The following is an 18,026-nucleotide window of genomic DNA, read 5'->3' on the forward strand; positions in this document are numbered from 1 at the left end:
ATGTTCATCAATGTTTTTATTATTGTATTAGAAGACAACAATAACACAATGTTTTACAATAATTTTTATATATTTCCTAATAATGCTTCATTAAAATAATACAAATATGTATAGGCATATAAAAAATAAACCCAACAGTTAGCTTAATTTCAAATTTTCTGCTTTTTTAAATGTATCTATGAGAATTGAATGTTTTTTATCCTAGTTTTTTAAAGAGTGACTTTGTATAAATTGGTACAAAACGAGAGTAAGAAAACATTTTAATACCACAATAAATCTACAAAAATAAGCATTCAATTGTTTATGTGAACGTCAGCCCTATTGAGTGTGTAATCAGTATGCGTAACGGAATATTGTGGTACAACTCTTTTAATAAACGGAAAATAAAAGTCCTTAATGACTGGCTCTGAATAAATTACTGACAAGGGTCTCATCAAAGATTTTTTTCGAATTTATTTATTTATCAGGAGGGATGCAATACTTCCTCCTTTAACATACTACTGATTAATTGCTTAGATGCATGTAAAGATGCATGACCAGATTACTTTCAATAAAGAAACAACTCTAAAATATTATCTACGACAATTTAATACGAGATAAAGAAAATAGGAAATATCTCTTGTATCTTTAATACAGATGCCATTAGTAGTCAATACCAGAATTCTAAATGAAACAGAGGATTTTATTCCTCCTTCACGTGTCCGTTTGATGCACGGTTGTCAAGTTGTATTTTATTTGTATTTTTCAGATAGGCTTGAATGTAGAAATTAGAAAACAACAAGATAAATGTTACAGATCCTATCACAAAGATCCATGCCATGGGACGTGGAAAACCACAGTCGATAAACAGTAACTGCGAACTATGTAGTAAAATGAGTACAAACTGGATCTGAAAAACAAATATACATACATATTACGAGTATACTTTTTAGAGACGCAGAATTTTGATATGAGTGTAAACGTACCGATTCACAACAGCTAAAATATTGTCAATGCTTTGTTTCAATTTCATTCCAGAAACCTAAAAAATATATTTTAGATTTTTTGTTTGTTTATGACTTGAGTTGTTTTCGTTTTTATATTAATAAAAGGACGATTGTAATTATACGTCGATAGGACAGTTGTACATCGACAAAAATAGTCGAAAAACAAAGACTTCTACAACAGACGTATGTACATTATGTTAAGCTTTAAATTGTTTAGAAAAGTTGTAAATTAACTAAACAAAGATAATTTGTTGTAGTGTCTTTTTTCTATTTTTTTTTATAATCATCAAGACCTTGTTTGTCCTTCTTGAACAACCATTCCCCAAATAACCAATCATTTAGAACCACCAAAAGCAATTATTGGTTTGTACAGTCACTCGTTCACATTTGGTTGAATTACACCATAGCGTTTACACTTTTTAGTATTATATCGATCAGTATGATAGTAACAATTAAAAGGAAGTGTTCATCCAAAAAATCTAGCAACTAAAGAAATATACCTGATTCAATTTTAAAAAATTCACGACGTTAAAAGTGTTATTGTTAATGGAGTTTCCATCTTAACGTGTTTCGTGATAATTGAAAATTGATACTGTAAGAAGAAAATTCATTCTTTGGTTGGATCATTTTAAAGGTAAAACCCTAAAACCATATATCGAATGAAATACAAACCACCAAAATTTACATTTAACTACTTTGATAATAACATATATCTTGTTTCTGTATAACTAAACTTACAATTTGAAATTTTGTCATGTACTTTTTCCACCATAAGTACTTTTGATATTTTGGTCCCATGGCGGACAGACCATAATATGCATACATAAAAAAATGAACAAGTGAGTTGATAGTAGGAAAAAATATTGTCATGCCACCTGCAAAATAATTAAAAATATCCTGTATATGTTCGGAGATTTAAAACAAAACTTTAATGTTACATGCAGCATTTGTGAACCAGCATACCGGTATTTATTATTAAAATAATCGCAAAAATAGAACTAATGAGATGCACATGCTTCTTAATCCAGAACTATTTGTTATAATATATAGTGGAAACAACTACTTTATTCAGAGCCTTAGTTGTATTTTAACGATAACCAACCCCGTTTCTTGTTGCTGTTCGATCATTGTATAATAATAAAAGGTTAGGTATAGTCAACGATTGTATACCATAGTTGTTATTATAAGGTGTGTGTGTGTATGTGTGTGTGTGTGTAACCGCCTCCCGAAAAAAAAAATAAAGAATCAAATAAAAAGCATGGTACCCTCTGAACTGCTGTAAATCATAGGTTGTTTTAAATAGAGATCCGCTTCAAATACATGAATGCGTTTCTTGATGTCGTATATCAATATAAGACTGAAGATATGAATAAATTAATCGTTTACCATATTTAAAATTCACGAAAGGAAGTGAAAATCGTACCTAATGATATAAAATGTTTGACACATAGCACCAACGTTAATTAAGTTTATTGAAGTTGGTTACAATCTTCTCTCTCAAACAACTGTTTGAAACGGTATGATTTAATTTTCAAATTAGTGTACAGAGTATATTGCAGCAGTTAAGTTCCTAAAGTATTTGGATAATGATACATACCGGCCGCAAACTTTAAACCAATCCAAATTAACAATGGCATAATAAAATGGTGAAGGACATGCAAAAATGAAACCTGTGAGAACTTTTTCCTCAGAATGAAAAATACCTGAAAAACACACAAAAAAAGTAAAATAACAAAAATATCGAATTCCGAGGAAAATTCTTAACGGAAAGTTACTTAGCAAATGACAAAATAAAAAGCTAAAACACTTCAAACGAGCGGATAACAAATTTCATATTCCTGACTTGCTACAAACCACATTATCATCACCATTTTATATCATAGTTATTTATTATAAGGTATCGAATCTTACATTTTGATATTGTGTTAATACTAACCGAACTGAATACAACAAGAAAATGTAAAATACATCTAGAGATCAGTACAAGGTCTATATAAATATATAATTGAGTGAGTATTGCTTGATTAACGTCACGAGGCTATAGTGTGATGCTTATTCTTGACTTGACGAGAACACATTAATAATTATTACACTAGAGTAGGTTCTGCTATGAAAATCACCTAGGATGGAGGGCGGTTTATAAGGACTTCCACTGGGAAAGGACGGTATGATGATAGATGCATATTCAGCCTTGCACCAGACCATCTACGGACCCCTTAGAGAACTTTAGCAAAGACTCTTTAACGAGCACTGAGCGTATCATACACCTTATATACAAATTATGTCAATCTCGAAATCGATTTTAATATTGTTACAGAAAACATAGAAAAATCTTTTATCAATACCAAATTATTTCTAATGACAAAAACAAAAGGATACTGACGAGAATTCTGACTAGATTGCGCACACAACATATATGATTGAAATAGCGAAAATATATCTGCTCTGGAAACTGACATAAATCTGATGATTATACCAAGTATTTTTAAGTGCTATCATAATATATCAAACCCAATTGATATCATATCAGTAATCCAAATTAAATTTTGAATCAACTGTGGCTGTAATTTTTAACCTATTTTATTCTTTTCATATTTTTTGGTCTTCTTATACAACATGAATGGTAAAAAATAGCCATTTTTACAGCCAGTAGATAATTGGCTAATTTAAATGGTCATAGCATTTAGATACGTGCAATATGTATATAGTAATGCTTATAAACCAGCAAGGATACTGGACACAAAATTTGATAATTATTTACATATATGTAGGTACACATATGGTCAATGAAAAACAATAATCACAAATCAACTAAATTACTCAATCGTGTATATGTTTTTGGTTACAACTAAGCTAGAATAATGTAAGCCTAATAGCACAAAATTTAAACATAGTTGACATGATGTCGATCGAATAACTATGAAACTCGAAATTAAATTAGATTACGATCAACACTGAATAAATGTAGATAATCATAATACGTTATAGATTCGTAATATATGCCGAAAAAGTTGTTGAGTATATATGCATTCAATGGTTCAATAATTTTGAAAGCATTATAATTATAAGAAACTCGTGATTTTTTAAGTTACTTCTTAATCTGACGAAATGGAGATGAATAAAATCTTATACTGTAATTGCATCACAACAAAACATTAGTTTTCTCGTTTGAATTGTTTTACATTGTCTTATCGGGGCCTTTTATAGCTGACTATGCGGTATGGGCTTTGCTCATTGTTGAAGGCCGTACGGTGACCTATAGTTGTTAATGTCTGTGTCATTTTGGTCTTTTGTGGATAGTTGTCTCATTGGCAATCATACCACATCTTCTTTTTTATATGGCCTTGTATGGTAATCAGTACAGACCATTTAAAAGCTTAAAAAGTTGTCAAACTTGAGTCATCGACCGTGCAATAGCTGTATAGCCAGTCAATGTCGTTAAAAACTTCCATCGTCGATCTTAAAGATTGACTGAGACATATAGAAATATGGACTGTATCTATCCATTCGTCAGTAAAAACTATGATTAAAAGGGGTAAATGTTTGACTGTGTTGGATCTGTAAGATCTAATCTTTTCTAAAGGAAGAAACAACATGTGATGTCCAATGAAGATTAATCGATACATTCTGCGCGTTAACTAAAGAGCTCTTTGGTGGGTCTTTCGGCAACAGGCAACATTTCTGTCCCTCGCTTCTAAATCCTCATTTCAGGGATGTAACTTTTTATACAAATCACATGAAATATAAAGAGAAGTAATTTTATATAGATGTGCCTGTCAATGTTAGTAATTTTCTAAATTGCATTAAATGCTATATCAGTTCCATTATGAAAATGATAATCGGTTTTGAATGTTTTGTCATGAAGCGATAATAATATTGCATCGAATGTTTAAATTCTTATTTCATACAAAAGCACTTACTGTGTCTAACATTTCCAATAGTTTAGATATATAAAACAGCCAACCTGTTCCAACAAGCTGTAATAGAAACAAAAAAAAATGTTCAAACAACTATTCATCGTACTCAGAAATGTATGAAAAACGAAAGAAAAAAACCTTCATTGGATAAAAGTCGCTTCAAATCGAGCAACAAAAAATTACTGACTAAACTGATAATTCTATCAGGTTTGTCGATTTGGAACACAGGGTGGTTAATCTACAGTTTACTCACAAGAATGACCGCATAAATATTCAGTTGTTAAAGAAGGGAAGGTTCACAAGAATGAAAGTTATAAAACCTAGAAAACACTATTTTGGGAAGTGGAATGTTGCCACGCAGTTAATTATCAAGAAGAAAGTTAAATTTTATTTTGTGTGTGAATGTTACATATTCATATTGTTTCTTGTCAATTTTGTTATCTAATAACAATTACATTGTTTGGATATTTACAAATTATACTTATTATATTATATCTTATATTGTATTAACAATCAAATATTGAAGCTGGAATTAGATAGCCTTCAATCACCAACTTTGCGACTTTAAAAAATCCAGTAGCTCTGGAACGTCTTATACGATGAAATGATATGAAACTAGGAAAATTATAAACAGTGCATCTCCTATAACATATATTTGGAAAGCAGTATGTTGTCAGTTTGGTATACACATTGTATGTGTGGCTATATATTAAAGCAATGACTTACTTTAAACCAGAATTCTCTCTCAACTACCATTTGAGATCCGACTGCACCCAGTATGTAATCTCTCGAGAGAGTAAAATTGGATAATGACGTTAGAAACATAGAAACGAAATGATACTATCTAGAAGACTATATATATATTTTATTGGCTTCCGAAGCTACACAAAAAACCTTACAAATATAGATTATTTCATCTTCAAACCATTGGTCCACTACTAAATTGTCTATTCTACTTACTAGTACAACATGGTACAATAAACAAAACCTGATAATAAATTGTTCCAATAAGGCCTTTAAAAATAGTGGAATTAATTACTTTTGGAGTGTTAAAAACTCGTTGGAAGTACTTGATAAATTGCATGCATATATTGGTGATTTTGAATCTGTTCAAAATTTTGATTTTTCTATCCTGTATACCACTTTGCCTCATATTCTTATTAAGACAAAAATCACATCCCTAATTAACTGGGCATTTAAAAAGTCAGAATGCGAGTACATATGTTCAAACTCTTTTAGGTCATTTTTTAGTAGCAATAAACAAAAGAACTATGTCAATTGGACATGCTTTGATACTATATATGCGATTGAATTTTTACTGGATAACATTTTGTTACCTTTGGAGATTCCGTATATCGTCAAGTTATTTGAATTACAATGGGAACTAACTGTGCACCACTTATTGTGGACCTGTTTTTGTATTGTAATGAGTTACAAATTATGAATAAAATTAGCAAAGACCCATCGAAACAACATTTGATACAAAAATTTAACAATACTTTTAGATATTTAGATGATATATTGGCTCTCAATAATGACGACTTCAGTATGTATACTAAAGAAATTTATCCTGTTGAACTTACTTTAGATAAAGCTAATACTTACAATGACCACTGCCCTTTCCTCGATCTTGATATCTATATCATGAACGGGAAGCTTAATACAAAAATGTATGATAAAAGGGATGATTTTTCATTTCCTATCGTTAATTATTCATTTTTCGATGGTGCCGTTCCCTTGTCACCATCTTATGGTGTTTATATATCTCAACTTGTACGATTCGCTCGTGTATGTAACAACGTATTAGATTTTAGCGAGAGAAATTTATGTATTCCTGACAAATTATTACACCAGGGTTTTCGATATCACAAACTAGTCAAAACATTTACTAAATTTTATCATCGGTATAAGGAAATAATTCGTAAATATAATTGAACATGCAGACATCTTATACATTCAGGTATTTCACATACAATCTTTATGGTAACATTCTTTAAAAAGCACAAAAATGTCAGTATTCACCTCGAAAGCTAACAAAACCTTTAAAGTCATAAGAAACGAGTGACCGGTGAAAAATAATCTTCCTCCAATTCTTGAACCAATGCAAACAAACATCATAAACTTAGTCTTCTATTCAAGAATTTTCCATTTTTCCGCATAAATTTCGTTTCATAGTCATTTTTTTTTTTAATCGCTCAGTGTTGTTGGGAAAATATGGCAGGTAATTAAAGTTCGTGTTTTGAAGCCGAAGTTTAACGATTGTCACCTGTTTGTCAACAATCAACAAAAAATCAACAAAAAAACATGCAAATTGAGACCGTGTTTAACATGTAAATTCAGATAATAGTTTATTTTAAGGACATCCATGCGTATTGCGATCACCGGATTTTTACGAGATGGGTCACACTGAGGTCACTTTGCATACAGAAAATATGTCGGGGGAATTGCTCCTGGAAGGAAGCAATTAAAATAAAGTAAACTTCTTCTAAATATGAATAAATTAAAGAATTTTCTTCAGAAAAAAGTTTATGTACATAAGTTTTATAATGAAAACTATCCATTGAGTTATAAAAAACATATGCATTATTTTTTTTAATTTGAGGTTTCTTATGACTTTAAACAGACTTATTAACAAGGGATATAGTTACGATACTGTTGTCAGGTCATTAAAGATTGCATATTTTGGCTTTAATATTGATTCACTTATAGGGTCTTTGCATCGGAACTAAACACATTTATTTAAAAAAAAAAAAGAAAACAGTTGTTGGCATGACACGGGTTATGTTCTTTTCATATATTTTATGATGGTATGATACTAAACCCCTAACGGGAGGGATTGTGTCTCATATTCATATGATGAAGACATAATCTTTCAATCAGTTTAATTGAGGTCTGGAGCTGGCATGTCAGTTAACTGCTAGTAGTCTGTTGTTATTTATGTATTATTGTCATTTTATTTATTTTCTTTTGTTACATCTTCTGACATCGGACTCGGACTTCTCTTGAACTGAATTTTAATGTGCATATTGTTATGCGTTTACTTTTCTACATTGGCTAGAGGTATAGAGGGAGGGTTGAGATCTCATAAACATGTTTAACCCCGCCGCAATTTTGCGCCTGTCCCAAGTCATGAGCCTCTGGCCTTTGTTAGTCTTATATGATTTTTAATTTTAGTTTCCTTTGTATAATTCGGAGTTTAGTATGACGTCCATTATCCCTGTAATAGTTTACATATTTTTAAGGGGCCAGCTGAAGGACACCTCCGTTTGCGGGAGTTTCTCGCTACATTGAAGACCCATTGTTGGCCTTCGGCTGTTGTCTGCTCTATGGCCGGGTTGTTGTCGCTTTGACATATTCCCCATTTTCTTTCTCAATTTTACAGTGTGTAGTAATCATGTTGGATTTATAAATGAATTGGACTGGCTATATTATATCTAGATTTAGATGCATAAATGCAGGATAATTTAAAGACTTTTTTTTCGTTTTTTTTTATATACCTTGAGGTTTGGTATTACTGTTTCCTGTTGTTGTGCACATGTTCCATTTACTGTATAATAATGATTTTTTTCTTGAACTGGTATAAATCCCCCCTTTTTTATACTATATACATAGATTGCAGAACGTTAGTGTCTTTTCTTCAAATGACATTAATGTTTCACCATTTTCAAGGTTTGTGTTGTTGAAAATCAGTATTGTTTAGAAAAGGTGTTGTTGAGGTTGTGTGTTTTGAGAATTAGGGTTTGCTGAGATATGTTTTCGTACTTGTTAAATTGATGTACAGGATGATAAAATCTGACATTTAAGAAGCATTCTACTCTATTTGGCCTTTTTAACTTTTTGGATTCGAGCGTAGACGAAACGCGCGTATGGCGTAATTAAAAGATTTAATCCTGGTATCTATGATGAACTTATCTATATCTTTTGAAAGCGTCGACCTTTAATCAACTTTCTAAGTTCATGTGATACTGTGCACACAATTGTATAAACTAAAGCAATTAACAGAATTATTCGAATTAAGATACTGAAGTTTAAAATTCCAAGAGTTTAGTAATAGAATAATATATGTCATTATGGATCTACACAAGTTTTGGGAATACTCAATATCTTTATAAAAAGTTGCAGTTAATTTGTTTTCGTTTTGGTATACTTATTACCTTTCTAAAGACTTACCGCTAAATTGTTCGGCGAATCTGAATAGTCGACAGCTTCACAGCCAAAACTTATGCCCCCGAAAACATACGCTCGAAAAAATATCTGGAAATTTAAAGAAAAAACATATATTATCGAGCAGTGAAAGCAATTAATCTATGCCACTCCGTACAACGAAAATGAGAGTGTATGAGTGTCAAGTGTAAAATAAGAGTAGAAGGAGGCATGTATCAATTTTTTCCAATGTTTGCATTGGTGTGCTGGTTAAACAATCAAAACATGTTTTTAAAGAAAGGTAAGCAAAAGTAATGAAAGCATTTCAATAGAAATACATTTGTATCTGAAAAGACACTATAAGTGTTAAAAATTTGTGTATAGAAATGCTAATTTGGAATTCGATCACACTTTAGTAAACCAATGATAATATGGAATGTCCTTTTGGCTGTGCATAAAGTCACGCTCACTTTGGCTGCTTAATTAGTTTTGTGACCTTGACAAAAATATCAAAACATAATCATGGAACACGCGTAGGACATGAGATAGAAAGCTATCTTTATAAGTTTTTTTTATATTGTTCCTGCTTTTATATAAGCTAATTGAACTGTATTCGTGTTTTATAGTAAAATAATCCATTTAAGTTTACAAAACATTCAATTTTTTGTTTAATCTAATTATCATATGACTTAAATATTTGTGGCAAATCAAAAGTATTAATTTTACATTATGGGTTGTACAACAAGGAATTTTTATAATTTCCGTTACACAACTTAGATTGGTTTGTTTTCTTTGTCTATGCTCTCGTATTTAATTATCATTTTTATTTATTGTACTCACTTGTATAAAGCAATATCCAGACAGGAACACCAATCCTATATTATATGATAGTAATACATTTTTTAGTTCCAACGGTTTTCTATTCTTCATTATTGTTGGACCCATTTTCACTAATATAAGATACATCAACATAATCATCAAACATGGCCATGGTGATGACATCATAAACCAGCCATTGACACGAGGATCTGGATAAAAAAATTACATCGTAATAAGTCTGGACGTATTTATAAGGACCATGTACTAGACACATATATTGGTTTTTTTTATCCTGCAGCTAACACTCTACACTTGAAAATTAAAAGCAAACCAAGGAGAGGACCATACATCAACTGTTATACAAAAAGAAATATCCACATTATCGCTTGCTCAACATCGAAGCGGGGTAACAAGATAGTTTTTGGTACAAGTACGAATATTAAAAGCAAAACAATATTTGTGTTCCTGTTATTTGTACAATACCGTAGTTGGTTGATTGCAGGATAGATATTGGTTTCTCAACATTAATCCATATATGCACGTATATCGAATAATATATCGAAGGACTTTGGATCCTGGCAACAGCAACAGACTGGCAGTTTACTGCAGATATCCAGCAACGTATGAGCTTCCCGGCAGAAATAACAGCAACATCGCCAAGACCAGATATGGTACTATGGTCATTAGACAATTTTGCTGGAACTGAAAGAGGGGCGACAGGTACATAATATACCAGAGGTACATTCACAAATTCATTGATCAAAATTATAAACTTACAACGTCATGGCTAAAAATGAAAAAAGACAAACATACAAATAATAGCACACAAGACATAACATAGAAAACTAAAGACTAAGTAAAACGAACCACACTATAAACTAGGGTGATATCAAGTTCTCTAGAAGGGTAAGCATATCATGCTCCATATTTGCGCCCGTTGTGTTGCACATGTTATAAGAAACCTGGTTAGTAGTCTAATCAATTTGATAGGTCACATTCGTGAAAAGGGGACGAGGTTGTAGTTACGAAAAGAAACATATCCGATATCATCTGTGAAACGGATATTCCATAACGGTCAACCAACTGGTACCAAATTTTTAATATTCTGTTTAGCGGAAAGTAAAGTTATAGGATATTGCAAACTTCTTTGGTTTCTTCCTAAGAAGTTCCTGCATGAAGTCAACCATATACGAATAAATGAACTAGTCGGCAAGGCGAGGGGCACAATTGGTTCCCATGGGAATGGCGATAGTGTGTTAAAAAACACGTTATCCAACTTGAAACGTGACAAAATGTTGTCAATCAAAAAATCAAGGCCATTCTTTTTTATGACACAAAGCAATACCAACTCTTTCAATAAGTCTTTTAGTTTGGAAAAGATAATACTTGTGTAACGTGTAGACAATTCAAATGTTTTAATATTAATGCAAGATGGAAGAGCCTTAGATTACATGTACTCTAAAAGATCTTTGGAATGTTTTAGTATTCACATCTGATTCACGCCACTTCTAGAATAGGCAGTTTCACAATAACTTTGAAGCCCGGCTTTAACTGCGGACAGTCCCTCGGGTAAAAAGGACTGATGAGGCGCACAAACGGAAAATGACAAAATACCAACAGCTTGTAGAAGATTGCAAAAAAAAAAGAGGGGCAAAAGATACTATAGGGACAGCCAAACTCATAGATCATCGAAAATAAACTGACAACGCCATGGTAACAGAGGGGATAAAGGAATTGGTCCTCTGATCTTGAAGTAGGATGCATGGGCTTTGCGGGACAGACAGCATGGAAAGCTATCATGGGCAGAGAGGAAGAAGCTTATTTCCGAAGTGTGTAGACAAGCAGAAGTATCTTCACTCTGGATATGGAGGAAGAGAAATGAGATCTGGAAAAGTGATAATAAGAGATATGTGAAATAAGACATTAAGTGTAAATAATGAATTCATGATAAAAGAGACTTTATAACAGCTCTGATGCAGATTTCAATCAATGACAGTGCAGCAGTTACATCAGCTGACATATCAAGAGCAATGGTAGCCATCCAGTTTCAGGTTCGAACTGATCAATTGAGAGAGCGCACCTTTTGATGTTGTTGTGGAATAGCGCCGAAACAGCATAGAAAGGGTGAATCCAACTGATATTGGAACTGGATCAGCGTTATTACGATGTATACAAGGTAATCGGATCGTGGAAAATCTTGTACGGATCGTTTAAGATCTTGTAAAGTTCATGAAAACAATTAGAAACAATTCAACTTCAACATATGTGACAATATCCATTACTTAGTATATTGTCAACATGCAGAAAACAGGGGGCTTTAAAAAGCCTTAGGTGCTCACCTTGGTGTATGTCCTATGTGTCACAAAGGACATATGCATATCCAACAAAAGACACACCCCAACATTATAGACAAGAATAGAATTCATGACAAAATTCTTTGTTTTGTTGATTGTATTGCTGATCACTTAGTCTGTTTAGTTTCTGTTTATTTCTTTAGGTTTTGATACAAAATCAGAAGAGGGTAAACAAATCATCATTCAAGGTCAATCACTCCTATAAAGATTGGCAGTCTACTAACTGTATCATCAAATTTAACTTATAAGTAGATCTTGACTTGCTGATTATTTTTGTGATTTATCTATAATGATTTTTATCATATAAGGCAAAATGAAAAATTAAATGATGAAAATCGTCATTAATTGGCAATAACTCCAATCATTGACGATTTCCCCTCTAAAATTGTCTCAATTGTAGTTCATGACTTGCTGATCTTTTTGCTTTTTCTATCCATCTATTATATTTTTTAAGATATAAGGCAAAAATGTAAAAAAAATAGTCAAATTTATCATTTAAGAGCAATAACTCCTATAAAAACTGTCTGACAGTTTTGAAGTAAACGAACAATTGGTAAAGCTCAACATTCTGAAAATTATTGCCCTTGTCAAATTTTCTTTATTCATAACTTTTCAAAATAGTTGACAAAACTTGCATTTGTATCCCTATGTTCTATTTTTAGCCATGTCGGCCATATTAGTTGAGACACAGGGTCACGTGTTTTTTTTTTTTTTTTTAAACTAGATACCTCAGTAATGATTGTATCAAAGTTTAGTTAAACTTGGACAAGTATTTCAGAGGAGAAGATTTTCGTAATAGTTAACGTACGACGCCATGATGAAGATGACGACGGACGACGGACGCAAAGTGATGAGAAAAGCTCACTTGGCCCATTGGGCCAGGTGTCCTAAAAATCAGAAAAGAATAGATGTATGAAAAGAATTAATGATATGCACTTAGGTAAAGAAAAAATGAACTTTTGAAGAAACTGAAAAGGCGATACACAACTTTGTGTGAATCAGAGAAAACAAGAATGTGTCCCTAGTACAAGGATTACTATGTTCAGTGCATCGTGAAAATGGGATACAAACTCTAATTTGGCATTAAAATTAAAAAGATTATACCATAGGGAACATGTGTACTAAGTTTCAAGTTGAATGGATTACAACTTCACCAAAAACTACCTCGACCAAAAACTTTAACCTGAAGCCGGACAGACGGATGGACGAACGGACGCACAGCCCAGAAAACATAATGCCCATAAATGGGGCATTATAATATTATTAAAGAATATCTTATTTTTTGTATTATATATGAAAAGGAATTATACTCGGCTATAAAAGCCCGAAAAATATTAAAATTGAACTCGTTAAAAAGATATGTCATGTGTTTGATTAAGGATCATTAAGATTCGAATCCAATCGATATTCGTGTTCTTTCAATTATCTATACAAGCAGTTTCATTCAAATTTGAATTGGGTTCACAGACATCTGTGTCACAATATTTGAAAGGTAACTAAGTAAAGATGATTAAAAAAAAAATGATTTACTCTTGCTTAGGCAGCAACCATTTGATTTTCTGGGGGGGGGGGGCTATGGTTTTTGGAGAAAAAAATAATTTGTTTTGATTTCTGAAAATATATGTAATGCTAAAATTGAAAGAAAAAAATTGTTTTTGACTTGTCGCATAAAAAAAAGTTTGTACAGAAAAAAAAACCATAGCCCCCCCCCCCCCCCCCCCAGAAAATCAAATGGTTGCTGCCTTATTTAAGGTTATGCTACACATCCTATTTTTGGACAGCGGTATACTACTGTTGCCTTTTTTTGGTACCGAAAATATGCTATCCTTTACCATTCTTTCACAGTTGAATGCCTTCTAACTGACTAAGTGCAAGTAAATCCCACTTTTTCTGCATGTGGTCTGTCATCATATCAGATATTACAGTATTTAGACGCAACATTTTTTTTTCAATTTGCCGGGATATTTAATCAATAGGCTGATATTTCAACTGCATGAATAAATTCAAAATAGTTATTTGGTCACGTTTGGAAGAATTTGTTTAATACTTTGTTATGCAACCAAACATATTTTGTATAATTAAAATCCTTAAAAAAATACATTCTGTAAAGTATGACACAGAGTCGCACCATTTTTTTTTTTTGTAATATATATATACTCACAACGTCATTGCGTTGTCGAGTTTTCACTTCCAATTAGGTAACAGATTGGTTTCTACACCAAAGTCGGTGACCATACGTCTATTGTTTTTAACGGCGACATCCCGTTAATCTCACAACCATTATTCCGACAGCTCATTACTCCGACAGCCCACTATTCCGACAACCCATTACACCGAAAGCTCAATATTCCGACAATTGATCTGTCTTAAGTGTACGGGTAAATTTTCTCTAAAAAGACCAACTCCGTATTCTATAATATTTGTGGTTGTCTGTTTTGATTCCGATTATTCTTCACATGCGGGATATTTGTCTCAGTATATTGGAGTTGATGCACATGCAAAATGCAACTTCTTAGTCCCTAACCTCTTCCCTCTTTCGTTTTACGGGTTAGGTATTTTATTTGTCTTTATATTTCGGCGTTTGTGTGTCCACTGTCATTCTGTACTGTTCTATAGTTTGCTTCATTGGAACTTTGGTGGATAATTGACTCATTTGCAATCAGATACAATCTCCTTATTTATATATATATATATATATATATATATATATATATATATATATATATATATATAAGTTGCCTTCAACAATGAGCAAATACCAACCCTATATATAATTTGATAGATATTGTGTGACGGATTACACGATCGATAAATAAAGTCTTCTTCAACTAACTTTTGTATCGGGGACCATTAATTTCGTCATCCATGCAAAAATTGTAGACAATTAATTTCGTTATCCATGTAATAAGTGGATTTGAAAGTCGTATGCATATTTTCTTTAAGACTAAAAATTGTAATAAAAACGTATCAAACACGACGATTGTACATGTTAGATACTACAATTAAGACAATTGTTTTAAAAAAAAGACTTGCTTCAGTTGCTTGCATCTTTTAAGGTTCTTTTTTGTAATAAGTTAAATTAATCTAATTAAGACTTACCGCCCATGCTCATTGAATAATTGTATTCATTTTGTATCGCCTTAAATGCATCCATGTTGACAATTTCTAGCTGAAGTCAAATATTTGATTGTGTGATCGACCGTATGATATTTAAGTTTCAACATATATATGAACCCAAGATTTCTCAAGCGTACATTCATTTGCAAGATTGATCACTGAAACATGAAAATTATTCAGATGTGAAGGGTAATGAAACACTTTTAAGGGTATGCATCACAAACAGTTACTAGTGAAGTTAATAATTAAATACAGTATACGTATAGTATATGAAAATATAAAGATAAAACAATTTCATTTAACAGTCAGTAAGTATGCTCCTAGAAACGACTGTCTCAGTTGAACGAAAAATTACACATAATATACCCAAATATGGTAGTCATTGGATTTCCATTGTTGTCTTTAGAAAAAAATACGATCAAACCAGGGTCAGCTTCCCAATGTTAACTATTTATGATATAAAGATATCGATGCAGAAAAGTATAAGATATAGAATAAAGTTAACAAAAAGAATGGACTGGTAACAACTGTTGCCCGGTATAGTTTTCTTGCACGAGAAGTCAGATGAAGTCCAAGGCCTTGCACTGACTACAAGTGTAGAAATATATACGACAATAATTGTTACGAGTCCGATGTTTTTGTAACTTTAGTTTTTTTATCCAAATTGTACAACATTTTTAATTAGAAAGTATCACATTTCACTATTCGTTAAAACAAATTTAATTCGTAAAAAAATTATAAATTTGCAAAACGATTTTCACACAAATATATATAGGTTATAACAAATTAAATTCGTGATTTCGAGTTGGTACTTCCTATTTCGGCTTGTACGTGTACTTTGTAGAGTAAACTGGTGGATAAATCTTATGAAGTTAATTTAGGTGTTGTAACTTCGGGCATATCTTATACCAAGGTCTGATCTGTGATTTTGCTCTATAATTTGGTGCATTTTGCAATAGCCAAGAATTCTTCCTGACCATGTTAGTACCTGAAATGAAAAATAAATCATTGTCATATTTAAAACAAAATATTTTTGCATTTTTTTCTCTATTTCCAACGTTTAAAAAGCACATTACATAAAAATCTTAATATGGGCCAAACGAAATACCTGAAGTTATGATTCTTCATAACAAAGTAGATATGTTTGAATAACAAACTATCAGATAAAGACCATTTTTTTATATTTATTTTATTTTTTCAAAACACATAAATGTATAATCGCGAGATAATATACAAAGGTATATGAATTATTCTTTACAATGCAGATAATACAATAGCAGATAATTATAATCAAGCTAATTTTAACAATTCTTACAATCACTTATTTTAAGAACAGTTTGAGTTTTCTGCTGCAAACTATTTTTTCTATGTTTTGTTTTATTTCTGTAGTAAAATTTTGAAGGAGAAAAAAGTTGGGATAAGAAATTAAACAAAATCAAGTTTGAAAGACCAAATTATTGTCAATTTATCTTTGTTTTGATAAATGCCTCAACCCATGAGACGCAACATCTGACACCCTAAGCGACACCTTACATTTCGATGCAAAATTACCTTTGAAATTAATAAATTTACTTAGAAGCTGGCATTTGGTTAAAATTTATGATAGGAATATATTTTTATATCAATTAATCGGGGAAGAAATCTTCAAAAGTGTTTTATCATTCTGAAACTTGCGTTTATGAAGTCTCAAAATCTGCAACATGGAAAACTGGGGAGAGTTAGTTGAGAAAACGTTTGCTTGGGATTGCATGTTAAGCGCTTCGGACTCATACAATTTAAAACGTGTTGTTTTCCTTTATTACGTACAGCACTATATATATGATACCTCTCAGTGCTTGTTGCCTATCAGTCCTATAGGCCGTATCATCAGCCAAGTAGTCAGAACTTCGGAACTGACATGATTAATAACGAGATTTTCGAAACTGTTCGTTAATAAAATTTGAAATGGTAAGAAACTACATCTTCGCCAGGCATGATTTACGATACAGTCTCCGCCTCTTTACTGGATCGTAACCCTTGGCTAGCGAAGATGTAAAAACCTAAGCTTTCAACTTCTAGATCAGCCTGGAGAGCCGTGGTGTAGTGGTTAGCGCATCGGACTACAAACAACAAGGTTCCTGGTTCGATACCCGGCTGTTTCGAGGAGAAACTTTCAAGGACTTAATTTCCGGCTCTCTCTCTTGACACCATTTCGAAGTATGGTCTTGAGAAACGATGAAAGTCCGTCGGAAGGGAAAAGATAAATGGCTGGCCATGTTAGGAGAGAGCAATATCTCGTGCACGTAAAAGACACCCTCCTTTTCGAGTCTTTTTCTTCTAAGGTATAGTAGATAAACTCAATAATGAGTACTCAATACTTGTGCGTTACGTAGGTGCTGGTAATGTCTATTTACAATAAAAGATCAAAGATCAAAAAATAAAATACGGTGCATGCTGTACTGTTGAGTTGGTGTAGGAAAAAAAAACATTCCATCATCTAGGTAACCAGTGTCTTGAAAGCTTCAACAGTGGGCGCTTTCACTGTCGATTCCGGTTATTTATTCCAGGCTACTACTGTTCTTGGAAAGAATGAGAACTTGTAGAAGCTTAATACAAAAATTTATGATAAAAGAGATGATTTTTCATTTCCTATTGTTAATTATCCATTTTTAGATGGTGACGTTCCCTTGTCACCATCTTATGGTGTTTAT

The 18,026-nt window shown here is 32.1% G+C and overlaps 1 protein-coding gene across 1 annotated transcript; it reads right to left on the reverse strand.

The window, feature by feature from the left end:
- On the reverse strand, positions 1 to 15,462 carry LOC139512585 (very long chain fatty acid elongase AAEL008004-like). Its single transcript, XM_071300308.1, has 7 exons — positions 15,319 to 15,462; positions 9,887 to 10,074; positions 9,074 to 9,157; positions 4,907 to 4,963; positions 2,584 to 2,689; positions 1,725 to 1,861; positions 1 to 889 (listed from the first exon to the last, which is right to left on the reverse strand). Exons 1-7 carry the CDS (start codon positions 15,371 to 15,373, stop codon positions 683 to 685), a joined length of 834 nt encoding a protein of 277 aa, XP_071156409.1. The 5' UTR covers positions 15,374 to 15,462; the 3' UTR covers positions 1 to 682.
- Positions 15,463 to 18,026: the final 2,564 nt, after the last annotated feature.

Source organism: Mytilus edulis, chromosome 2 (genome assembly GCF_963676685.1).
Source record: "Mytilus edulis chromosome 2, xbMytEdul2.2, whole genome shotgun sequence".
NCBI classification, from domain to species: Eukaryota; Metazoa; Mollusca; class Bivalvia; order Mytilida; family Mytilidae; genus Mytilus; species Mytilus edulis.